The 19,392-nt window shown below is 39.1% G+C and overlaps 1 protein-coding gene across 2 annotated transcripts; it reads left to right on the top strand.

The window, feature by feature from the left end:
• Positions 1 to 3,592: 3,592 nt before the first annotated feature.
• On the top strand, positions 3,593 to 19,371 carry cd9b (CD9 molecule b). 2 transcript variants are annotated; one of them, XM_030439554.1, is made up of 8 exons: positions 3,593 to 3,817; positions 13,855 to 13,957; positions 16,223 to 16,320; positions 16,704 to 16,778; positions 16,862 to 16,963; positions 17,104 to 17,193; positions 17,337 to 17,420; positions 18,088 to 19,005. In XM_030439554.1, the coding sequence occupies exons 1-8, from the start codon at positions 3,749 to 3,751 to the stop codon at positions 18,151 to 18,153; spliced, it is 687 nt and encodes a 228-aa protein (XP_030295414.1). In that variant the 5' UTR covers positions 3,593 to 3,748; the 3' UTR covers positions 18,154 to 19,005. The 2 variants fall into 2 exon arrangements, with proteins under 2 accessions (XP_030295414.1, XP_030295415.1); XM_030439555.1 differs by lacking the exon at positions 3,593 to 3,817 and adding an exon at positions 7,635 to 7,821 and having other exon boundaries at positions 18,088 to 19,371.
• Positions 19,372 to 19,392: the final 21 nt, after the last annotated feature.

Below are 19,392 nucleotides of genomic sequence, written 5' to 3'. Positions count from 1 at the left end.
CTGATTGGTCCGAGCAGCGAGGAGGAAGGCTGCTGATTGGCTGGGAGATAACGTCTTATTTCATAATTTAAAAGCGGCTCTGAAGTATAAAGTAATGTGTAAAATAACCTTTTTAACCTTTATGTATATATTTATTGCACAGTTAATTTTTTCAAAGATTTATTTAATATGCTTATTTGTAATTTGTTTATTTATTTACTAAATATTGATCTGATTGATATTCCATACAACACAGGACAATGAAATAATTAATTAGATAGTGAAATAATTATACATGTTTTTTGTTTTTTTTACATAAAATGAATTGGTATTTTAACGAATTAATGACACATTCAATAACACATGCATCTATTCAATTCCAATTTAAATTAATTAACGACACCTTTAATTAATTATTTAATGGTGTATGTATGTATTTATTTATTTATTTAATTATGGCACTTTTGTCCTCCATAAATTAAAGCCTATTCATTTATGTATTTATTCATTTTATTCTAATAATATATTATCATATAATATCATATTAAATAAACTGAATTATTGATACTGTGTAACCAAACAAAAAAACTTTCTTAAAGCATGATTATTTCCAGTTTTTTCCTCATTAAAAAAACATTCCATCCAGTCCACATCACTTTTAAACAGTCATGTGATAACAGCCAGATTAAAACAAACTAAAAAAAACACACATTTAAAAACATAAAATGAGCACAGACAAGTCATCGGAGTCATCATGTCTCAAGTCAAGTCAAGTCATGACTCTTTAATCTCCAAATTCAGGCCGCGTTTCAAATCATTTCTCTTCAAATCGCTTTGAGTCGATTCCAAGTCTCTGTCCATGGTCCTAAATCCAGTGTGAACTTGTCCCCTCAAACAGAAAGCTCAGAGTTGTTGCAGTTTTCAGATGTTATCACTAGAGGGCGATACAGCCTCTAGCTTACCTAAATACGCTCAGATGTATGGGTATGTAGACATGTTGTCCTTTAACTTTCATACTTTAGTTGTGCATGTGATCAAAATTCTTACAATTTCTGTTTATTATTGCTAACATTGAGTTAGATGATGTAAACCTGGAAAAATGTTGAAAATGTGTTGTTTCCTTCATCCTCCTTCTCTGCCTCGTCCTCCTCTCGTTGACCCTTTCTGGCACACACACACACACACACACACACACACAAAGAGAGAGAGAGAGAGAGAGAGAAAGGCGGTGGCTGCATCTTTGAAGGGGAGCTTTGTAAATGGGTGCAGAGATGAACGCCGAGTTGTTTTGGACACCAAAACGCTCACGTACACACACACACACACACACACACACACACACACCGTGAGGGAGATGAAGGCAGTGTTGTTTTACAGAGGGACACACTCAGTCTTTTATGCAGCTCAGTAAGAAGACTGAGACACTATAGACACACAAACCAGGCTCCAATTCATCTCCCTTATCAAAACCCCCAAATTCAGCCACACATAATGACTCACCATGTTCACCGTATTTCAAAATGTGTCAAACATAACTTCATAACGAGCTAGCTGTGTGCTGAGTAAATTAATTTAAGCATGTGCTACTTCGGCTGTGATGCAGCATTTAATCTGTAAGGTAACCAACTGGAGTAATCAGTTACACTTAGTTACATTCCATCACTATATTTTGTACTTACCATTCTTAAGTGCAATTTTCAAGTACTTTTCTGCTTCATTTATGTATTCAGCTGCATGCAGAACAGTACAGTACCTGAGTAAATGTATTTAGTTAAATTCTGTCACTGTTTGGTATTATTAATCTGAATCTGCAAAGTCACTAACTGAAATAACCAAATAAATGTAGTGGAGTCAAATATACGACAATTGCTTTCAAACATTGTGGGTTAGAAGTAGGAAGTAGTGCCTCACAATTGTACATAAGTAAAGTAATTGAGTGAATGTATTTAGTTACATTCCATCACTGATTAATATGAATTCATCTGAATCTCCATAGAAACAAATTCAGGCTATCAAATAAAAGACATGTAGTAGAAAGTAGGCTACAATATTTGGCTCTGATGTGTTGTGGAATATTAGTATAATGTAATCTAAATACTCAAGTAAAGTTTCCTCGAATGATCTCAGAATTGTACAATTGTATTAAAGTACAGTACTTGAGTAAATATTTTCTTTCCATCAGGGACAAATGGCCAATATAAGAAGCAAAGCAACATATATTTATTCAGTTTTAGTGCCCCTTTTTGTAATACCTGAAATGTACTTTAATTGAGCTTCCTGAACATGAAATACAAAGTAATACAAACACATGAGAATAGTACATAAAGTGCTCTTGCTCTTGTCCTCCATGGCTGCGGTTCTGGTCAGCCGGGTCGCACTGTACTCCTTCATCATCATCATCACCATCCTCATCATCATCATCTCCTTCATCATCAGTGTGTGTTTGTGTGCAGCTGCAAACAAAAAGTCGTGGGCTGACCGGTCACACTGTCGCCTTTGTTCTGCAGAAGAAGAAAAACAGTCACATTTCCACCAGAGAGAGAGAGAGAGAGAGAATATAGCCCCGTGTCACACACACACACACACACACACACACACACACACCACATACACACACACACACTGGTTACAGTTGGTGTTGACCTTCGTGGCATTATGAAGGCTGCTAATGAGGTTTAAAGTTCAGACTTCAGAATGTGACCATGCTCTTGCTGCCAAATACATGAACTTGTGTTTTTGTTTTTCCATAATCAACTTCTTGTCAGACTGGAGAAAAATATGACACAAAAAATATCTCTACTCATCCAATAATCAGCCTAAATTTACCAGTTTTCTTTCCCGTATTGTAATCACTTTCCCAGTTATTGCTGTTTTTTTCTTTAAAGTCAGTGAACTCATCCTTGTTTTTCTGGTAGGACAGAATTAAAACAATAGTGAGATGTGTTTACAACCTTATTTCACATCTCATTTTGGCTTTCCTTAGAATAAAATAACCCTTTTAAGCACTTTTTAAATTGAAATGGGACATCCGATGATTATTTGTTGTTATAGATCAAGACGTGTACATGACTTAAGCCTGTGGTAGCAACAGACTTTATTTCAGGTAGGCTATGTAAGCAAAAACCAATACAAAAAATAATTTGAAGAATAAGATGAAGAAACCGGATGTGCGGACTGATTTCCAGGTTGCAGGACTAATTACAACAGCAGGACACTTTGAGTGACTTTTTATTACTTTAAACTCATTTGACAACATTTAGGCCTACTAATTACTTTGTGGTGTTATGCTGAACAGCTCTGATGGCCCACAGCTAAATTTATTTGTGATATGAGAATGTGATTAATAGTTTATTTCCTTCTTCTTTTCTTCCTCTGCCTCTCTTTCGTTCCCAGCAACGCACAAGTAAGACATTTTTCTTGATCAAAGGACGTGTTCTCAGCTCTGCGAAGGACTAAAGACACAAAGAGGAGCCAGAAAGACAGAAAGAAAGCCATAAATCTCAGTATTTCTGTCTCTTCTGTGGGTGTTGAGCAGTTGATCGTCTCTGTTTCCACCCAACGGATCGGGCGCGCGGACAAACAGAGCAGCATCTGTTGCGCGCGCGCTCCGTCTTGTCAACCGACGAGTGACGGAATCGCACGAGGTGAGCCGAACCGAGCCGAGCGCGACAGATTGGATCAGCTAAAAACTGACAAACGGCGGCAGATATTCAGATACTCCACTGATTAATTAGCCGACGAGCTAACATCGTGAAAACACAGCGCAGGGATGACGGCTTTAAGCAGCTGGGAGCTGTGCGTCAAGTACGCCCTCTTCATCTTTAATTTCGTCTTTTGGGTAAGTTACTAAATTCAAAATAAACACATAAATATCGTTAAAGTTAGAATATTTTAGCTACAACTACACCATGAAGATGTTAGCTAGCTACGTCCTGTCGTTTTAAAATAAGAGTTTGCTATTTGTTGAATATTTATGATAATTTGCAGTGTTGGAGGAAGAATTCAATTCAGTTTTTTGTGGGTTTGTTTTTAAGTAAAAGTCCTGCATTCAAAACCTTACATAAGTACAGATCTAACGGTGGCATAAAAATGTAGGTAAAGAAGACTACCAAAGAGCATAATATTCATATTTCAGAATAATATACATATTATTCTGTTATAACTATTGATGCATTGAAGTGCTCATGATTTTATTGTTGCAGCTGGTAAAGGTTGATCTCATCTAAACTAAATAATATAAGGTATTTAATAACAGATTGTGATTTATTTTTATGCTTTTATTAATAATCTGAATCTGCAAACTAACTAGGAACTAATATTGTCAAATAAATGTGATGAAGTAGAAAGGACAGTATTATCATCAGAGAGTGAGGGAAGTAAAAGTAAATCATTAAGAGGAAAATACTCGAGTAACATACAAAAACCTGTATTAAAGGACAGTACTTTCCACTTATGATATTTAAGTGATGTTTACATATTGTAGGCATGTTTTAAAACCTATGATGTATTGAGATTTTTCGCTGCAGGTGTGGGGTCACACCTTTGTCGTTTGAATTTGATTTCACTCAACACTTTTCTTACAGTTGTGGTTTTACAGTGCGGTTAGCAAAATTTTATAACATGATCTGAAATCTGTAAACCAGTTTCAACATGTAAACAAAATTATCACCATGAGAAATTGTGAAAATTCTTATCCACGTGTGAAAAAAGCTGATGTGACGTTGTTGTATTACCAGCAAACATGTGGTAATGAAGACATGTATGGAGACATGACAGTTACAAATGTGAAGTTGAGATCAAAATAGTGCCCAAGTTGGAAAATGGGTGTGGTCCGACCCATTAGTACTAAGTACTGACGCAACAATGTTGTAATCACTACTGAGAGGTCATGGGTCAGAGGGGCACCACGCTGATGGCCTTTGCAGCTGGTTTGATCTGATCACAAGATGGTCTCTAATTTTCACATGTTAACATTTTCATGCACTTGTCAAAATAGCCAGTTGCCCATGAAATATGTGAAACTGAATTTACATGCAAAGAAGTACATTTCCTGTGATTTCATGGGCCATGTTTTGTTTCCCAAGGTGGAAATAATAAACACATGGGAACGTATTTGATTGCCGAAGAAAAACATATTTGATTTGAGACTTTTCAGCCACCTTGATCTCGTCATCAGCCAAATGTGTCGTTCCTGTGTGTGTCAGCTGTGAATCCCCAGTAAAAAAAATCTGTAACTGCATTACGCCCTAACACTCTTCTCCCTTCCTGTTTGATCACTGCTATGTACATACTGCCTAATCAATATTTAGTTCATTAGTTTTTCCATTTCGACTACTTGGGGGGTTTTTTGCTGGCACTTCTGGCTGCACCGAGTCAGAACCATGCCGGCCCACCCTGTCTGTGCTGAAAACCAGAGAGAAAGATGTTTCCATAAAAGTCTCTGTGTGTTCATCTCAGCAGTTTTGCAGCTTATCAATGAATCTTTGTGGTTTGACGTTTAGTTTCTATCCAGTGTTCCTTTCTGTGCTCTCAGCTGTATTTTACTGCTTCATGTTTACCCTAAAATTAGCACTGGTGAAAACCACATGTGATGTTATCAATATAGGCGGTCAACAGGAAGTGGACAGTTAAGGTTTACTTGGAAGCAGTTTTTTGTTTTTTGACATTTTAGTGACATTAATCAACCCTGTTTAAAAGTGTATTAATATGAATTCAAGTCACAGTCAAATCATCCTGTGATAATGTTTGGCTTGGGTCTGAAGTGAAAACTAGTTTTTTTACCTCCACCGCATGTTTTTTTTACCTGTGTCTGTTTGTTGGTTGGTTTGTCAGCACGATTACACAAAAGCTACTGAACTGAACTGATATCCACGCAACTTAGATCGCTGATGGGAATCCAGAATAGATTTCCATTTTTTATATATTTTCTTTAATTTCTCAGAGAATATGAATACTGATGAAAACAATTCCGGCGTATTTACGGGGCTGGTATCTACGACTGAGTACAGTTTGATGGGGATTCTCAAAATGAGGATGTGGGGCCAGCTGGGCCTTGGTGGAGGTATGCACTCTACTGGCGGCCATTCCAGTCTACTGAATCAAAACCATGCTTCTGTAGAGGGTTTTCTGAAACTTTTTGGGGCTTAGATGCTGTAAAAGTCCAGCAGAGGGCATGATTAAGGCAAATCTGTCATGAATGGACAGAGAGGTTGCGCAATCTTTACTCTCATTCCTTCCTTCTCACAATGTTTGTGAACACTATCTAGCTCCATTTTTTCTCTTTTGTTCTCTTTTATTGGAACTCATCCTTCTTCCTCCTTGTTTTGTTTGACCCCTTTTGTTTCTTCTTTACTCGCCAACAACCTCTTATCACTCTCCTCCTTATCCTGTATTTTAAAGCATTTTTTAAACAAATACACAGTTGGGATTTGTGAACACTTGACAAACAAATCTTTTCGTTATTCCTGGCAGGAGAGAGAGAGAAAGAAGGGAGGAAGCAAAGAAGGAGAGTGAGAGATGGGGGAGGCTTTAGCAGCTCGGAAACAAAGCTGGTGTTGTTGGTTTCACTGGGTCTACTGGGAGAGGAGGGCAGCTCGAGTTACCTCAGCAAACAACACTGAGCTCCAGTCGCAGGAGGTTTGTGTGTGTGAATACACCTGTGAAGCTTTCGTTTCCCTTCACTTATCTTTTTCATCTACTTTTTGTTGGGTCTTAAAGGATTCCAAACGAGACAGAAAATAGTTTTACTATTCACTATTCATCCAGTAATCTTAATCTTCTCTATCTTGTCTGCGTCATCTGTTGTTTATTCTTGCTGTCTCTCAGTATGCCGGACTCTCAGACACTTTGTCATCAATTTAGATAAACGAGTAACTGTTCATGTCATTTATCACAGAATAAAATTGATTATTTACTGTTTTCTCCCCTCAAAGTGTGTGAGAAAGTGCTTTTCTCTGTTTGATATCACTGTAAATGATCATTTTATCAGTGCTGAAGTGCTGGTCAGACAGAATAAGTTATTTGAATGTGTTACATTGGACTCTGGAGAATTATGATGAGCATTGTTCACACTAAACAGCTAATCAATCAACAGATTAATCAATGAAAATAATCAATAGCCGCAGCCCTACTCAAGATAACAAAACAAAATGAAGAATGAAGCTGTGATGAACTCTTAAATGTGATAAACAAAGTATTTTATCTCCTAACAACAAAGTAAATCACATTTTTAAGTGAAAGGGGACTTTAGATTCCACGTGTGTCATTTTTTATCACATAGCTACCGCATGTTTTTACGGCTTGGATGTTACCAGATGCCAGATTAATGCCAGATGAATATTTAAGTGTATTAAGATCTTGTGTCATCAGGAAACGATAAAGATAAAAACATGAAAAAAAACAACGTTTTGTATAAATAGAACAATTGTTAAAGGGGCCAAGCAGTTCTTGATCTTTGGGGGATTGATGCTGTAAATCAGAGCAGGTGAATGCTTTTTAATTGCATTTACCTGCTCGGATTTACACCTCATGGTTGCTTGTTTAAAATTCACTGGAACAGATAGTTGTCTCCCCTCACTCCCACACTTCCTCCCCCACCCAGTCCCTCCCCCTGACTTCCTAAGTATACCCAGGTGAGCCCTGCAAGGGTGTGGCTCACAGAAAAAATCTTCCTGCTACACCTCTATGCTTTTCCTCTTCCTACGGTGACAAAGACGGTCTGACTGTTGAACAGAGTACATTTGGATTTTTCTACTCTATAAACATCTAAACCTTGAAATTGGAGCCATGGGCGGACTGCAGTGCATCAAATACCTGGTGTTTGTGTTCAACTTTCTCTTCTGGGTATGTAGTGTCACTTACACAGTGTTAGTTGTGGTTGATACGTGAGACTCTGGGTGAGACAGAGCTGCTGTCTGAGGGATTCGATTGGTTCTTTGTAGTTTAAAACTGGTTCCACTGGCAAAGAGAAAAGTTAAGTGAGCTTTAAACTCTTAGTTTGTGGAGTTTGTGTTGTTTGAGAGACTGGATCGCAGCTTAACTTCTGGTAAAAGCAGTTTCTGTGAAGCTCAAACCTACTTGAACGTTTTTTTTTGTGTGTGTTTGTTTGAAGTGGGTCTCTCAGGGTTACAAAAATTAAACTTGATTAAGCGATTGTAGACCAAGAATCCCTCCTCCTGGTGAAAAGTAGAGAACAATTGGATAACCTGCTTCACCTGTTGTCTGCTGACGTGCGTGTAGTCGTTTTAGATTCAAATGACAGAGAAAAACAGCAAATCTGACATAAATTAATAATCGCCTAATTTATTCAACTCCAAAAAGGAGCCACCAGATATTTGGATAATGGAATTGTATCATAGTTATAGTAATTTGCCTTAATTAAAAACTGCGACTGAGACTATGAAAGTATTTCCAAATCAAATCTGTTGGTCAAACACATCAAAATGGAAATATTTCATAGGAAAATGTGTTGCAGCTTCGGACGAACTCGCGCAGGAAAACCTTATGTTTTAAGTAATGCCAGGCATTGTTGTGTCAGACCTCATGTCAGTTTTTCCACTGACACAATTTCCTGAAGGCACATAGTGACTACCACTATGTGCCTTCAGGAAATTGTGTTGGAAATACTTTCATAGTCTCAGTCGCAATTTTTAATAAAGGCAAATTACAATAACTATGATGCAATTCGATTATCCAAATATCTGGTGGCTAATTTTTGGAGCTGAATAAATTAGGCGATTATTAATTAATGTCAGATTTGCTGCTTTTCTCTGTCATTTGAATCTGAAACGACTGTTTGATCAAAAAACTGAAAACTCTTTGAAGATAAAACTTTGGGAATTTGACATTTATAGACTTTAAAATTACCATAAAGTCCTCTGTCCAAAATAATTAGCCTGACATTGATTAGCTGACAAAGACAGAAACTATGTTTTCATCTGTTGTCCGTGTCAATCTACAATCTACCACACAGCTTACTTCCTGATAAATATTTGCTGTCATAGCTACACAGTTCACCTTATTTTTATTTTCTAACCCCGGCAGATTACACTACACGCATTTCAGTTTCAAAGATGATACTGTTTGTTTGGGTGCTATTTCTAATGGAGTTGAACAGGAACGTTGCTGATTTCTAGCCAGCTTTGTATCATTACAGTGTTGGTAGTCAATGGTGAACTAACCCACGCTTTTACCGGCAAATCCACCAAATGATGGCAATTGTCTCATCAAACTCTGATCAAACTGTCAAAACTAGGCAGTGCTCAAAACCTATAAACTAAGATTATGTTACTACACTGTTTAATTCTTGCCTAAAATGTTTTTAGAAACATATTTTAGCATACTGTTTCACTGCAAAAGAGAAATCATGAACCGTAACTGGCTGCCATATTGTTACTGTATTGTGAAAACGTAAGTTTTTTGTTGGTTTTAACTTATTTACTCAATGTTAATCAGTCATCTTTGATGCTTGGTGTATTCGAGATTTCAGAGCCTTTTCTGCCAAATCTAACTGTCAAATGCCGGTTTCAAAAGTCAAATGAATCAAAGAGGCCCACATGGCTTGTTGCATGAGTCAGAGACACACCTTAGTGGGTTAAATATCCAATCACACTGGAATAACTGGAGCCACTTGGCAGTTTTCTCGAGATTCTCATTCCAAAGTCTGAGCTTCTTTGACATCCATCGTAGAAAAGGGCAAAGTTTTGTATGAAGTGACAAAGTTACGTAGCTGTTTGTTTCCCACAGAGATTTACTTATAAATATTCACACCGCCTGCCGTGTTATTACTGTGATTACCTGTTTGCAGTGTTGGAGGAACACACACACTCTGTTGGTCCAAGCTTAATGACTGTTTTGGAGATTTTAAGTCTGCAGTTTAACCATGTAATGATGGCGGGGACGGCTCAGGGTGGACAAACGAGATGACAGCAGTACAAATTAACAAGCAGGGTGAAGCCCCACCTCCTGCAAAATAAACTTTTTTTGTGGGTCTCTGGCTCAGGATTTGTTTGTTTACTCCAAAGTGTAATGACCGAGCGGCTGGTAAACACCCACAGCAGAGCAAGACTTGTTACTGTAAACAACTGGGCTCCATTTTGACAGTGTTCCTGTCTCTTGATGTTAAGAATACATTTTCCACTCACTGTCTTTAGAATTATTCCTTTACCTGAATCTCGGTAGATGTCCTGTCAAATCTAACGCAGTCTCACACGGTGTGAACACAGTGTTTCAGCCTGGAAAGACTCTCAAAAGTAATTCATTTCTCTTGTTTGTGCTGCTAATGCTGCTGCAGAGTGGCTTTTGGGGTAATGAGCGCTAATGTGATCCTCGAGGGAAAGGCCTGTTTTCTTCCAGGATACTTAAGATGGCTCGTTGCACAACACCACAAATCCCCTGAGTGCGTTTACTGCACATTAACACCAATATCCATTTATCATTCAGGACACTGCAGTTTCCTGTGTCCCCTCTTTATTTTTTTTATATTTTTAGTTTAGAGAAGACATAATGGGAACAAAATTGTATCAACTGCTAAATTTAATTTGTTTCCATGACTTCGTCGTCATCACTGCAAAATATCAGACTGGAGGATCTTTATGCAAAGACAAACATCCAGGACATATTTGATTTAGATGGTCACATTGGGAAATGAGCATTTGTGAATACATTAAGCGCTCTTCAGGCTGTAAATAAATTTGAATGTAGCTTAATTTGAGCATAGTGTTGGAGTTGGGCCGTCTTCTCCCTGTTGTCTCGGTGGAACAGCTGAGAAAGATGAGGACTTGTGTTTGATATTTTTGCAGGCTTTGCATTGATGACACTGACAAAACCGTTCAGTATTGTACCATACAGTAACTATTGCTGGGTTTACACACCAGTACATGTGTGATGTTAGGCTGAAATCACCTGAGAATTGCTGCTGACAACACATAAAACCATTACCATTTTTGGTCAGAGGTGTGAATCCTCTGTACAGCAGAGTCGTCTTTTTGATGTTTGTCAAACTTCTCTGCATTGGACAGCAAAGTTGACTCAATTCTTGCCTCGCTGTATTCTTTATGACCTTCTAACCTCAGCTCAGGGTAAAAATGGCTAACAAGGTTTATAATTGTTGCTTGTTTTGCTAGTTATGGTTTGTACAGTTCGTGCTTTTCATATAATCTGAAATGTGCTCAGATGTCTGCTCTACAGATACTTGGTGCCAAAACACAAAGAAGCCTCGTCTAAGATTAAGTTGGAACAAGAAGGCAGAATGTAATGTAAATACACAAAAAGTCAATATTAGTAATTACAAATAAAAGTGATAAAACAGGCAAAATGACAGAATAAGAAATGTGAATAAAGAGATAAAAGAACAAAATCAATAAACAAGAAGAACAGAATGGATACATTACAAACAGTAAGAAAGATGAGAAATAAACAAAAGCAGTAAAGGATGGTAAGTCAAATAACAGGAATTAGAAACAGATAAATGCACCATGAAGTAAAAGAAATTAAGAAGAGACTTTGTGTTTTATGTGGGAATGTCTCGAGCCCTCTTGAATGTACACAACACAAGGCACATTGTTAGTTGTGTGTACTGTAAATGTGCCTTTTACATTCATTGTAAAGCTCACAATAAATCAACTTTGACAAATGTGATCTGCTGAGGTTGAGCCACAGTCTGAACCTGAGGCTGCTTTTGAAGGTTTTGACGGATGATGAGGTGTGACTGTGTAACTCTGACAAATCAGCCCTGGGTTTAATTATAGTTAATGCCAAAATCTGTTGCTCTGACAGATTGTTAGGTGTGGCGGTGATTAAACTTTCTTTTAAGTTTTAATTATTCCAAGTTTAGTCTGAGAGTATTAAGTTTGGCATTGTGGACAGCTTTGGACAACCAAAGAACAAAATTAGCGCACTATAGTTGCTCCCAAAATGAGCTCAGAATCTTATTTTAATCTCCATATTGTTGGATAATCACTATAAGCAGCACAGGTAACAGAATTCTAAGCTTGTGACTGGATGTTTCTTGCCAAAATTCACCTTTGTGGTGTCTCTGGATACAGATTTTAATACCTGAACTTGGTAACTGGGTACTTGCCCAATACCAGTTGGAAAAAAGCAGTGGATAAGGTTATATTTGGCGGTTTAGTGTAGTTGTCATAGATTTATGAACACATTTACTATGTGGACACGTAACACCTGATACATACAACAGTAAATTCAAGAAGTTTATCCTCTTGATTTGTGATATATGACAGCATCATTATGGTTTTAAATGTGCTTTTTTTATTACACAAAAAGCAGAACACTGATGAGTGCTAGATAACATGTAATGTCTCTAAAGGGGTTGTTGAGTTCGTACCTAGTACACAGAGAAAAACTAAACTCGCACTTCTTCTTCCTCTTCTCTGAAGTAGTGCAGACATCAGGATTGGGATGTTCTGCAAAAATAGTCTGGCAACTAAAATTCAGTTGCTTGTTTGTCCCAGACAAGCATCCCAAATATTTCCCCAGCTATGCAGAGGTGGGTGCACATGGTTGAGTTGGTGTGCGTCCACTGATTCATGGTCAGCAGACTGTAGCAGGAAGGATCCTGAGGACTTGTCTGGGCATGATGCTGTCTGTTACTGCAGATACTTGATTTGCAACCCTCATCGTCTGCCGCGCAACAACACTGACGTCAACAAGGACGCCGTGGGACATTATGGAAGATATTTGGGTGGCAACAAAGAGTTGATGTAACTTGTGTTGAGTGGTTGCTGAGGAGATGAGTCATTGTACTGGGTTATTACTGTGGTGAACGCCAATGGAGAGGAAAATGCACAAGCACGATGACTTTGTGTTGCCATGTTCTGGGTAAAGATCCAAACATATATCAAGTGAAAATTATTTAACCTCAAGTTTTAAGTCCTGGGTGGTCGTAGGAAATGTAGGAAATCACAGAATAATGTAGGAATACTTTCATTACAGATTAAATGAACTGTGAGGGTGGAATATATATATTTTTTTAAACTAGAAGAGCTTTTTCTTCAGATATTTCTGGGTGGAGTGTTTGGTAGCAAGTTTGGCTTCATTTTTCAGCAGTTAACTCACTCTTCTGCTCCAGTTCAATCAATCTCAGTTTTGTTTTTTTTGTACCTCAGCTTACCTGCGGCATGACTCTAAGCATTGCAGTGTGTGTCTGTCAGACAAGATATCTCAACAGGTTTGAAGACGGTTAGCCATGCAAGATAAATCCCACTGACTCTGGTAACCCCTGGTCTTTTCTTCCTCTGTCATTGTGAGGTCGACATTGGTAGTTTGAGTGAAATATGCTTTTGGATGATGATTGTGTGACATGATTATGTTACAAGTCGATAAAAGTCAAAATTATTTTTGTTTTCGGCATGCAGGGCTCACATGTGAACACGTAGGATGTGTCTGTAGATGCATCTGTATCCAACATGAACATGCTCAAATATGGCCGTGGTTGGGCCGGCGCCTTTCGGGCCTCATCGGGGGTAACAGGAGGGTTGTCCATGACGTGCTTGTGCCATATGAGCACTGCCTTCTTGGCACAAAGACCTGCCCACTCTGTGAAGCATTTAAGTGCTGCCAGGGCAAGAAGCTATGTAGTTCAACGACATGTAGTTTACGTCTCCCCAACACTGGATATTCCCATCGGGCTCAGCTGTACTTTACGTCCGTCAATTGGCAAATATTAACATGCTAAACTGAGTCGGTAAAGATTAGCTGTTTCCCAAATGTATAAAGTGTACAACCTATACTAATCTTTATAGTATACAGCTTATATGGCTAATCTTCCAAGAGTTAATACTATCAAAACATTTAAACTGACATTAACTAATAAATGGTGAAGTGCATAATTGTTTGTTTTTGTTCCTCCTCATGTAGCTGGCTGGTACCGCAGTGCTAGCTGTGGGTCTCTGGCTGCGTTTTGACAACAGGACGGCAGGACTGTTTGAAGGAGAGGAGGCGCCTACCGTCTTCTTCACTGGTGAGGTCTTTTGACTTTACACTGCTCTTTTACAGCTGAACAAGAAAAGCCACAGTTTGTCTCACGTGAGAAGCTGCAACGGGGGAGTATTTGACTGAAATGATTGATCGTTCATTTAAGTGGCTGCATATGGGCCATAGTGGCTGGAAATCTCAACAGAAAAGAAGATAATTTTCTCTCAATTTAATTCTTAAGTACCACTTTAGGATGAACACTGAGAGGAAGTTCTCCTGAGGGATCATTAAAGTTTCATGTGTTCAGTGTTAAGTGCATGTGAAACCATTAGCAGCATCGATGTTCTGCGATTCCGTTGTTGCTTTGTTGGAAGGCTGCTCCTTAACTGGTGTAGTTTCATAATTCAGAAAAATCATCCCAGGTGTAATTTTTATTAAAATCCCAGTGAAGTTTAATGTTTAGGTGTTTCGTTCATGTAAATGTGGGTAAATTATCTTTGAAATTTAATTGAGATGTAAGTGTCTGAAACCTGGATAATCCAAAAAAACAATTTTATACTACACTTCAAACTCTGCTTCAGTTTAATTTAGATGAGTAAAGAACATGGATGCGTTTATTTCACATGGTGCCAGTAGGTTGACTTTTGGACTTTGATAACTGGGACTCTATCCACAAAACGTCTAGTTTCTGAAAAATGGCATGATCATTTTTTTATTTTTATTTCATGTACTTGTCAGAGATGACCTGCTGCTTCATTATGAGGGTCATTACTGCCACAACAGGAACAACCTGATGTAGAGAATCAGGCTCCGGGGCGTACAGAGGGCAGCTGAGGCCAAAGTTAGTCCACAGCGAGGCGGCTCCTCCGGCCTGCCAGAGCCGTTCACACACAGCTGTCATTCTTCACGGTTTGACAGAAACGTCTTTTGTTTCTCCGCTTTTGTGTTCTCCGAGGAACTCACAGAAAGACGGACTCGCTGCCTCCCCTTCTGTCTCTGTGTTTCGCTTCCATCAAACTGATAAGTGGAGTGGGCAGTCGGAGGATTGTCTTTGAAATGACAAACATGTTAATAACAGGCTGGGAGAAGGAGGAGGAGGATGTGTGTGGATACTGTACTCGTGACATCAGTGCTGCGGTTATTGTTTTCCTACGTTCATTATGAAGCCACATCAGACGGGAATAAAGAGGCAGGCTGATTTTTAGTGGCTCTGGAATCATGTGTCATTTGTTTTTGCTGTTGTTTTGGAGTTTGCTGTTTTTACTTTACTATGATTCATAACCACATCCAGAGCGGAATTACAAAAACACAACAACAGGACTGTTGTTTGTCATGATCAACAGGAGTACGGTGACATCAGTACCCTGAACTAAACCAGCTCTGATGCTACATGCAAAACTTCTGATGCAAATGAACAAGAAACAGATGAGAGCGAACTGGAGGCAGATAATTCAGAACTGTGTGTGAGGGGAGGATGTTGTTCACAGAGCTGCAACGACATAAGTTGTAAACCACTGAATTACTTGATAGTTTAGCTATAAATTGAGCTCTGTGGATTGATCTTTGATTGATTGTTGTTCGTTTCATGGTGATCAGAGCAGCATGCTTCAAGATTTTAGGAAAAAATAAAGCTTAAGTTGGGAGTGGATCAGGTGGGTGTGTGAAGGAAAAAATACTTTGCCTGTCAGACCAGTCGGACACGTTTTACCACACTGGAAAACAATTAAGAAATGGGCTGTGTTCCAATTCAGGGTCTGCATCCTTCAGAGGACGCATTTAAAGGCCAATTATGTCACAACGCCGTGAGAAGGCTCCTCCAAATTCGGCCTTCTTTTCCATCTTTTTTGGAGGACGCACTATGCTTTGCGGCCTCCAATATCCCAAGACTCTTTGCATGCCCGAAAAAGAAGAAGGAAGGAAAGAAAGGAAGGAAGAAAATGGCAACATCGTGTGGCGTAGATCGTCACTTTCGCGGGCCTAGGCAGCAGAAATCGTGACGTAAGGTCGGGAACATCTGGGTTAGACCGTCCCATTTAACAACAGTTAACGCAGTCTTCGAAGGTCTCTCTGGAGGACTCACCTTCGAAGACCGCAAAAGCCGGGTCCTTCGAAGGATGCAGCCCCTGAATTGGGACACAGCAAAAGTCACACTTCTCTCACTGGAATGCTAGTTTGTAGGCGATTTCTTTTAATAAATGTAATGAGATATTTTGAATATAAATTCGACATTAAAGATGATCTGCCAGCAAACAAGAAATTGGATAAATGTCACCTCAAAGCCTTCCCCCTAATGTGTCTGATCGTTCCGTAGGTGTGTACATCCTGATCGCGGCGGGGGCTCTGATGATGATCGTGGGCTTCCTCGGTTGCTGCGGAGCCATCAAAGAGTCGCCGTGCATGCTGGGACTGGTGAGTGTTCCTTCTGTGCAGCTGTCGGATCACCTGTGTACCTGTCACAGCAGGTTTAAAGACATTTATGTTTTTGCTTTGCAGCTTCAGACACAATGAAGGGAAAATCTGAAAAGCAAACCAATGAGACAAAGAGGAACAGCGATCACAAGCTGCCACTAAATGTTCCTCCCCCGTCCTTATCTGTAGTTATCTTTTTACAGGGATAATAAACATTGTCTGGTGCACAGTAGGGCAAGTCTTTACACGGATATCCGTTGGCTACGCGAAAAGCCCTGAAACACTTTCACACAATATAAAACACGTACACTACGCCTCCAACATGTCTTGCTAAAAAGTACGCCGTGTTTTTTCCGTGAGTGACTCTTGTTTTCGTCTTTTAGTTCTTCCTCTTCCTGCTCCTCATCTTCGCTGTGGAAGTGGCCGCTGGGATCTGGGGTCTCTCCAACAAGGACCGGGTACACAACACACACACACACACTGATACACACTTTTGTTTCGCTCAAGCGTGGAGTTTTAATGTTTTCTGTCGTGTCTTCAGGTGGTGGAGGACGTGACGGAGTTCTACAAGCAGACTTACAACAACTATAAAGACACCAGACAGGAAGCACTGAAGGAGACCCTGCGTCTCATCCACTTTGGGGTCAGAACACACACCTCGGCTCACTTTTGCTGCTATTATTCAAATTTTTCTTAAATTGGAGCATCAGATCTGTTTGTCTGACATCTGTATTTTATCCAGAAGTAACTAAAAGTCTCTGTGTTCTTGTTTCCTCTTCACAGCTGGACTGCTGCGGCCCCACGGGAACCGTGATCGATGCCGCCAAAGACATCTGCCCCAAGAAGGAGGGACTGGAGGTCCTCATCACCACGGTAACAGACGGGGTTTCTGACTCACTTATACAGGACATAAAGTCACATCAAGACATCCTGTTGAATCATTTCATTGTGAAAAAGGAATTTCAGTTCCTTCCAGTTGTTGACACATTCCTGTTTCTCTCCATCTGCTCTGTCAGAGCTGTCCGGCTGCAATCGACGAGATGTTCAACACCAAACTGCACATCATCGGCGGGGTCGGCATCGGTATCGGCGTCATCATGGTGAGAACAGACAAAAGAGCCGATATAGAAAAACTACACACACATTGACACTTGGAGAACCTTTTTAAACCTATTTTTTCATCTCGCGTTACGTCCTTAATCCATCTTAGATATGACGATTCAGTCTCTGGTCCAGGTTTGCTGTATTTACTAAAAGCTGGATTTGATATTCAGATCAGCAAACAGGATTCAAGTCAAACTACTTTGACTATGGGCAGAAAAAGACTCAAACTGTGCCAATAAACAACAAATGTAATTGAAAGAAATTGACAGAAATAACTGTAAAAATTAAGCATTAAACGATGCCTGTGCGGTTTTACTTCTTTACTTCTGGTTTTCTTTGGTGCTTAGTTGTCTGTCACCTTCAGCTCAAGTGTTAGTTTGATGAAACATTTTAGTTAATCATCACGTTTTTTAAGTATCGTGTTACTAAAAAAAGGTTAAGACAGTGCTGTGAGAATTATCCTGCCTTGTCCCCCGAGTAAACGTATGTGTTTCGAGCCTTTCTACTGTCCAGACTGAATCTAACGTTTGCTTGTATAAAGAGTGAGGTTTTTATACGGATGGAGATTTAACACAACCATTTTTATCCGTCAAATATTGAATACTTTGACGTCTGTGTCGCCTGAGGTTTAAAGCCTGTATTTCTGTCTCCTCCTCTCCACAGATCTTCGGGATGATCTTCAGCATGATGCTCTGCTGCGCCATCAAGAGGTCCAGGGACTTTGTCTGAACAGCCACAAAAACACACAAACCCCTCCGTCTCTAACGTACGTGTCGTCTCTCTCACAGCGTCTGCTTTTAGAGTTTCTATCAGTTAAATAATCCTTACAGCCGTCCTTTTAGTTCGGATCCATGCAGGATGGCCACGTTGACCTGTGAGAGTATGGAGCCTGTGCAGCGACGCCTTTTTGTTTTTGTGGTCTTTTTCACACCAAAGTTAATTGAACAAATGCGTGTTTTTAGTTTGTTACCCACCATCAAGATTTACAAAACCTGTTGATGACAGGAACATGAGACTTTAATGACTCTGCTGCCCTCTGGAGGACCTTTTTTAAAGATCATTAACATTTTTTTTTTCCTTTCGTCAGCTCTTCAGGTTGGATAACTTTATCAGATTATGTAAAGTGTGTTGAGCTCACCTGCGATCAGCTTTTTGCAGCTAACTGAATTTTATTGTTTGACTCGTTTTTTTTTAAGATACATTGCTCATTTTTGAAGTTACACATTAGATGCTTTTGATTTTTATAAAAGCAGAATGTTGGAGTTGTATGCAAATATTTTGAAGAAAGCGGTTTGAATATATCTTTTAAAATGACAAATAAATGAACTAATAATCACTGGTTTTGTTAAAGAGAGCCTTTTTGTAAATATCTAACATTTTACTGGAGTTTTCTTACACCTGAAGGATCAGGGGGAATAGTTTGGAAACATCGCAGTGAAAGATGATTTATTTGTAAAAGCAATGAAGGTTATATTGTTTTGAAAGGTCTCTAGGATTCACCCAGATTTAAGGAAAGTGTGACTAAACATTTTCATTGGTTGCACTGGTGCACCTGGCTCAACAGTTCAAAATAAAAAATGTATAAAAATATTTCATGATGACCTTTGAACAAATCCTAACCTAACATATTTTCAGTTTTTTCTATTTTGTTTTTGCTGGTTCGCCTAAATAAAAAAGTCGGCATGCCAGTTTATGGAGCCCTTCAACTGTCTTATTAGGAAGTATTTTAATAAATTCATACAAATATATAGACATTAAGAATATGAGAGCAAGTTGTGTTCAGAAGATTCAGGATGATTCTCGCAACTGGCTTTGTATCTTTGACTTTGTCGCCACCTGGTGGCTGTTGAAGTACTGACACAGATAGGAAACAACACTTGATGAAACACCACTGACGAGCCTTCATTCTCCATTAATCTGCCTATTAAACATGGAGCTTTTTAGTAATATTATTTGTGTTTATTATTG

This window comes from Sparus aurata, chromosome 14 (genome assembly GCF_900880675.1).
Source record: "Sparus aurata chromosome 14, fSpaAur1.1, whole genome shotgun sequence".
NCBI lineage: Eukaryota > Metazoa > Chordata > Actinopteri > Spariformes > Sparidae > Sparus > Sparus aurata.
This window is presented reverse-complemented; position numbering and strand designations above follow the sequence as displayed.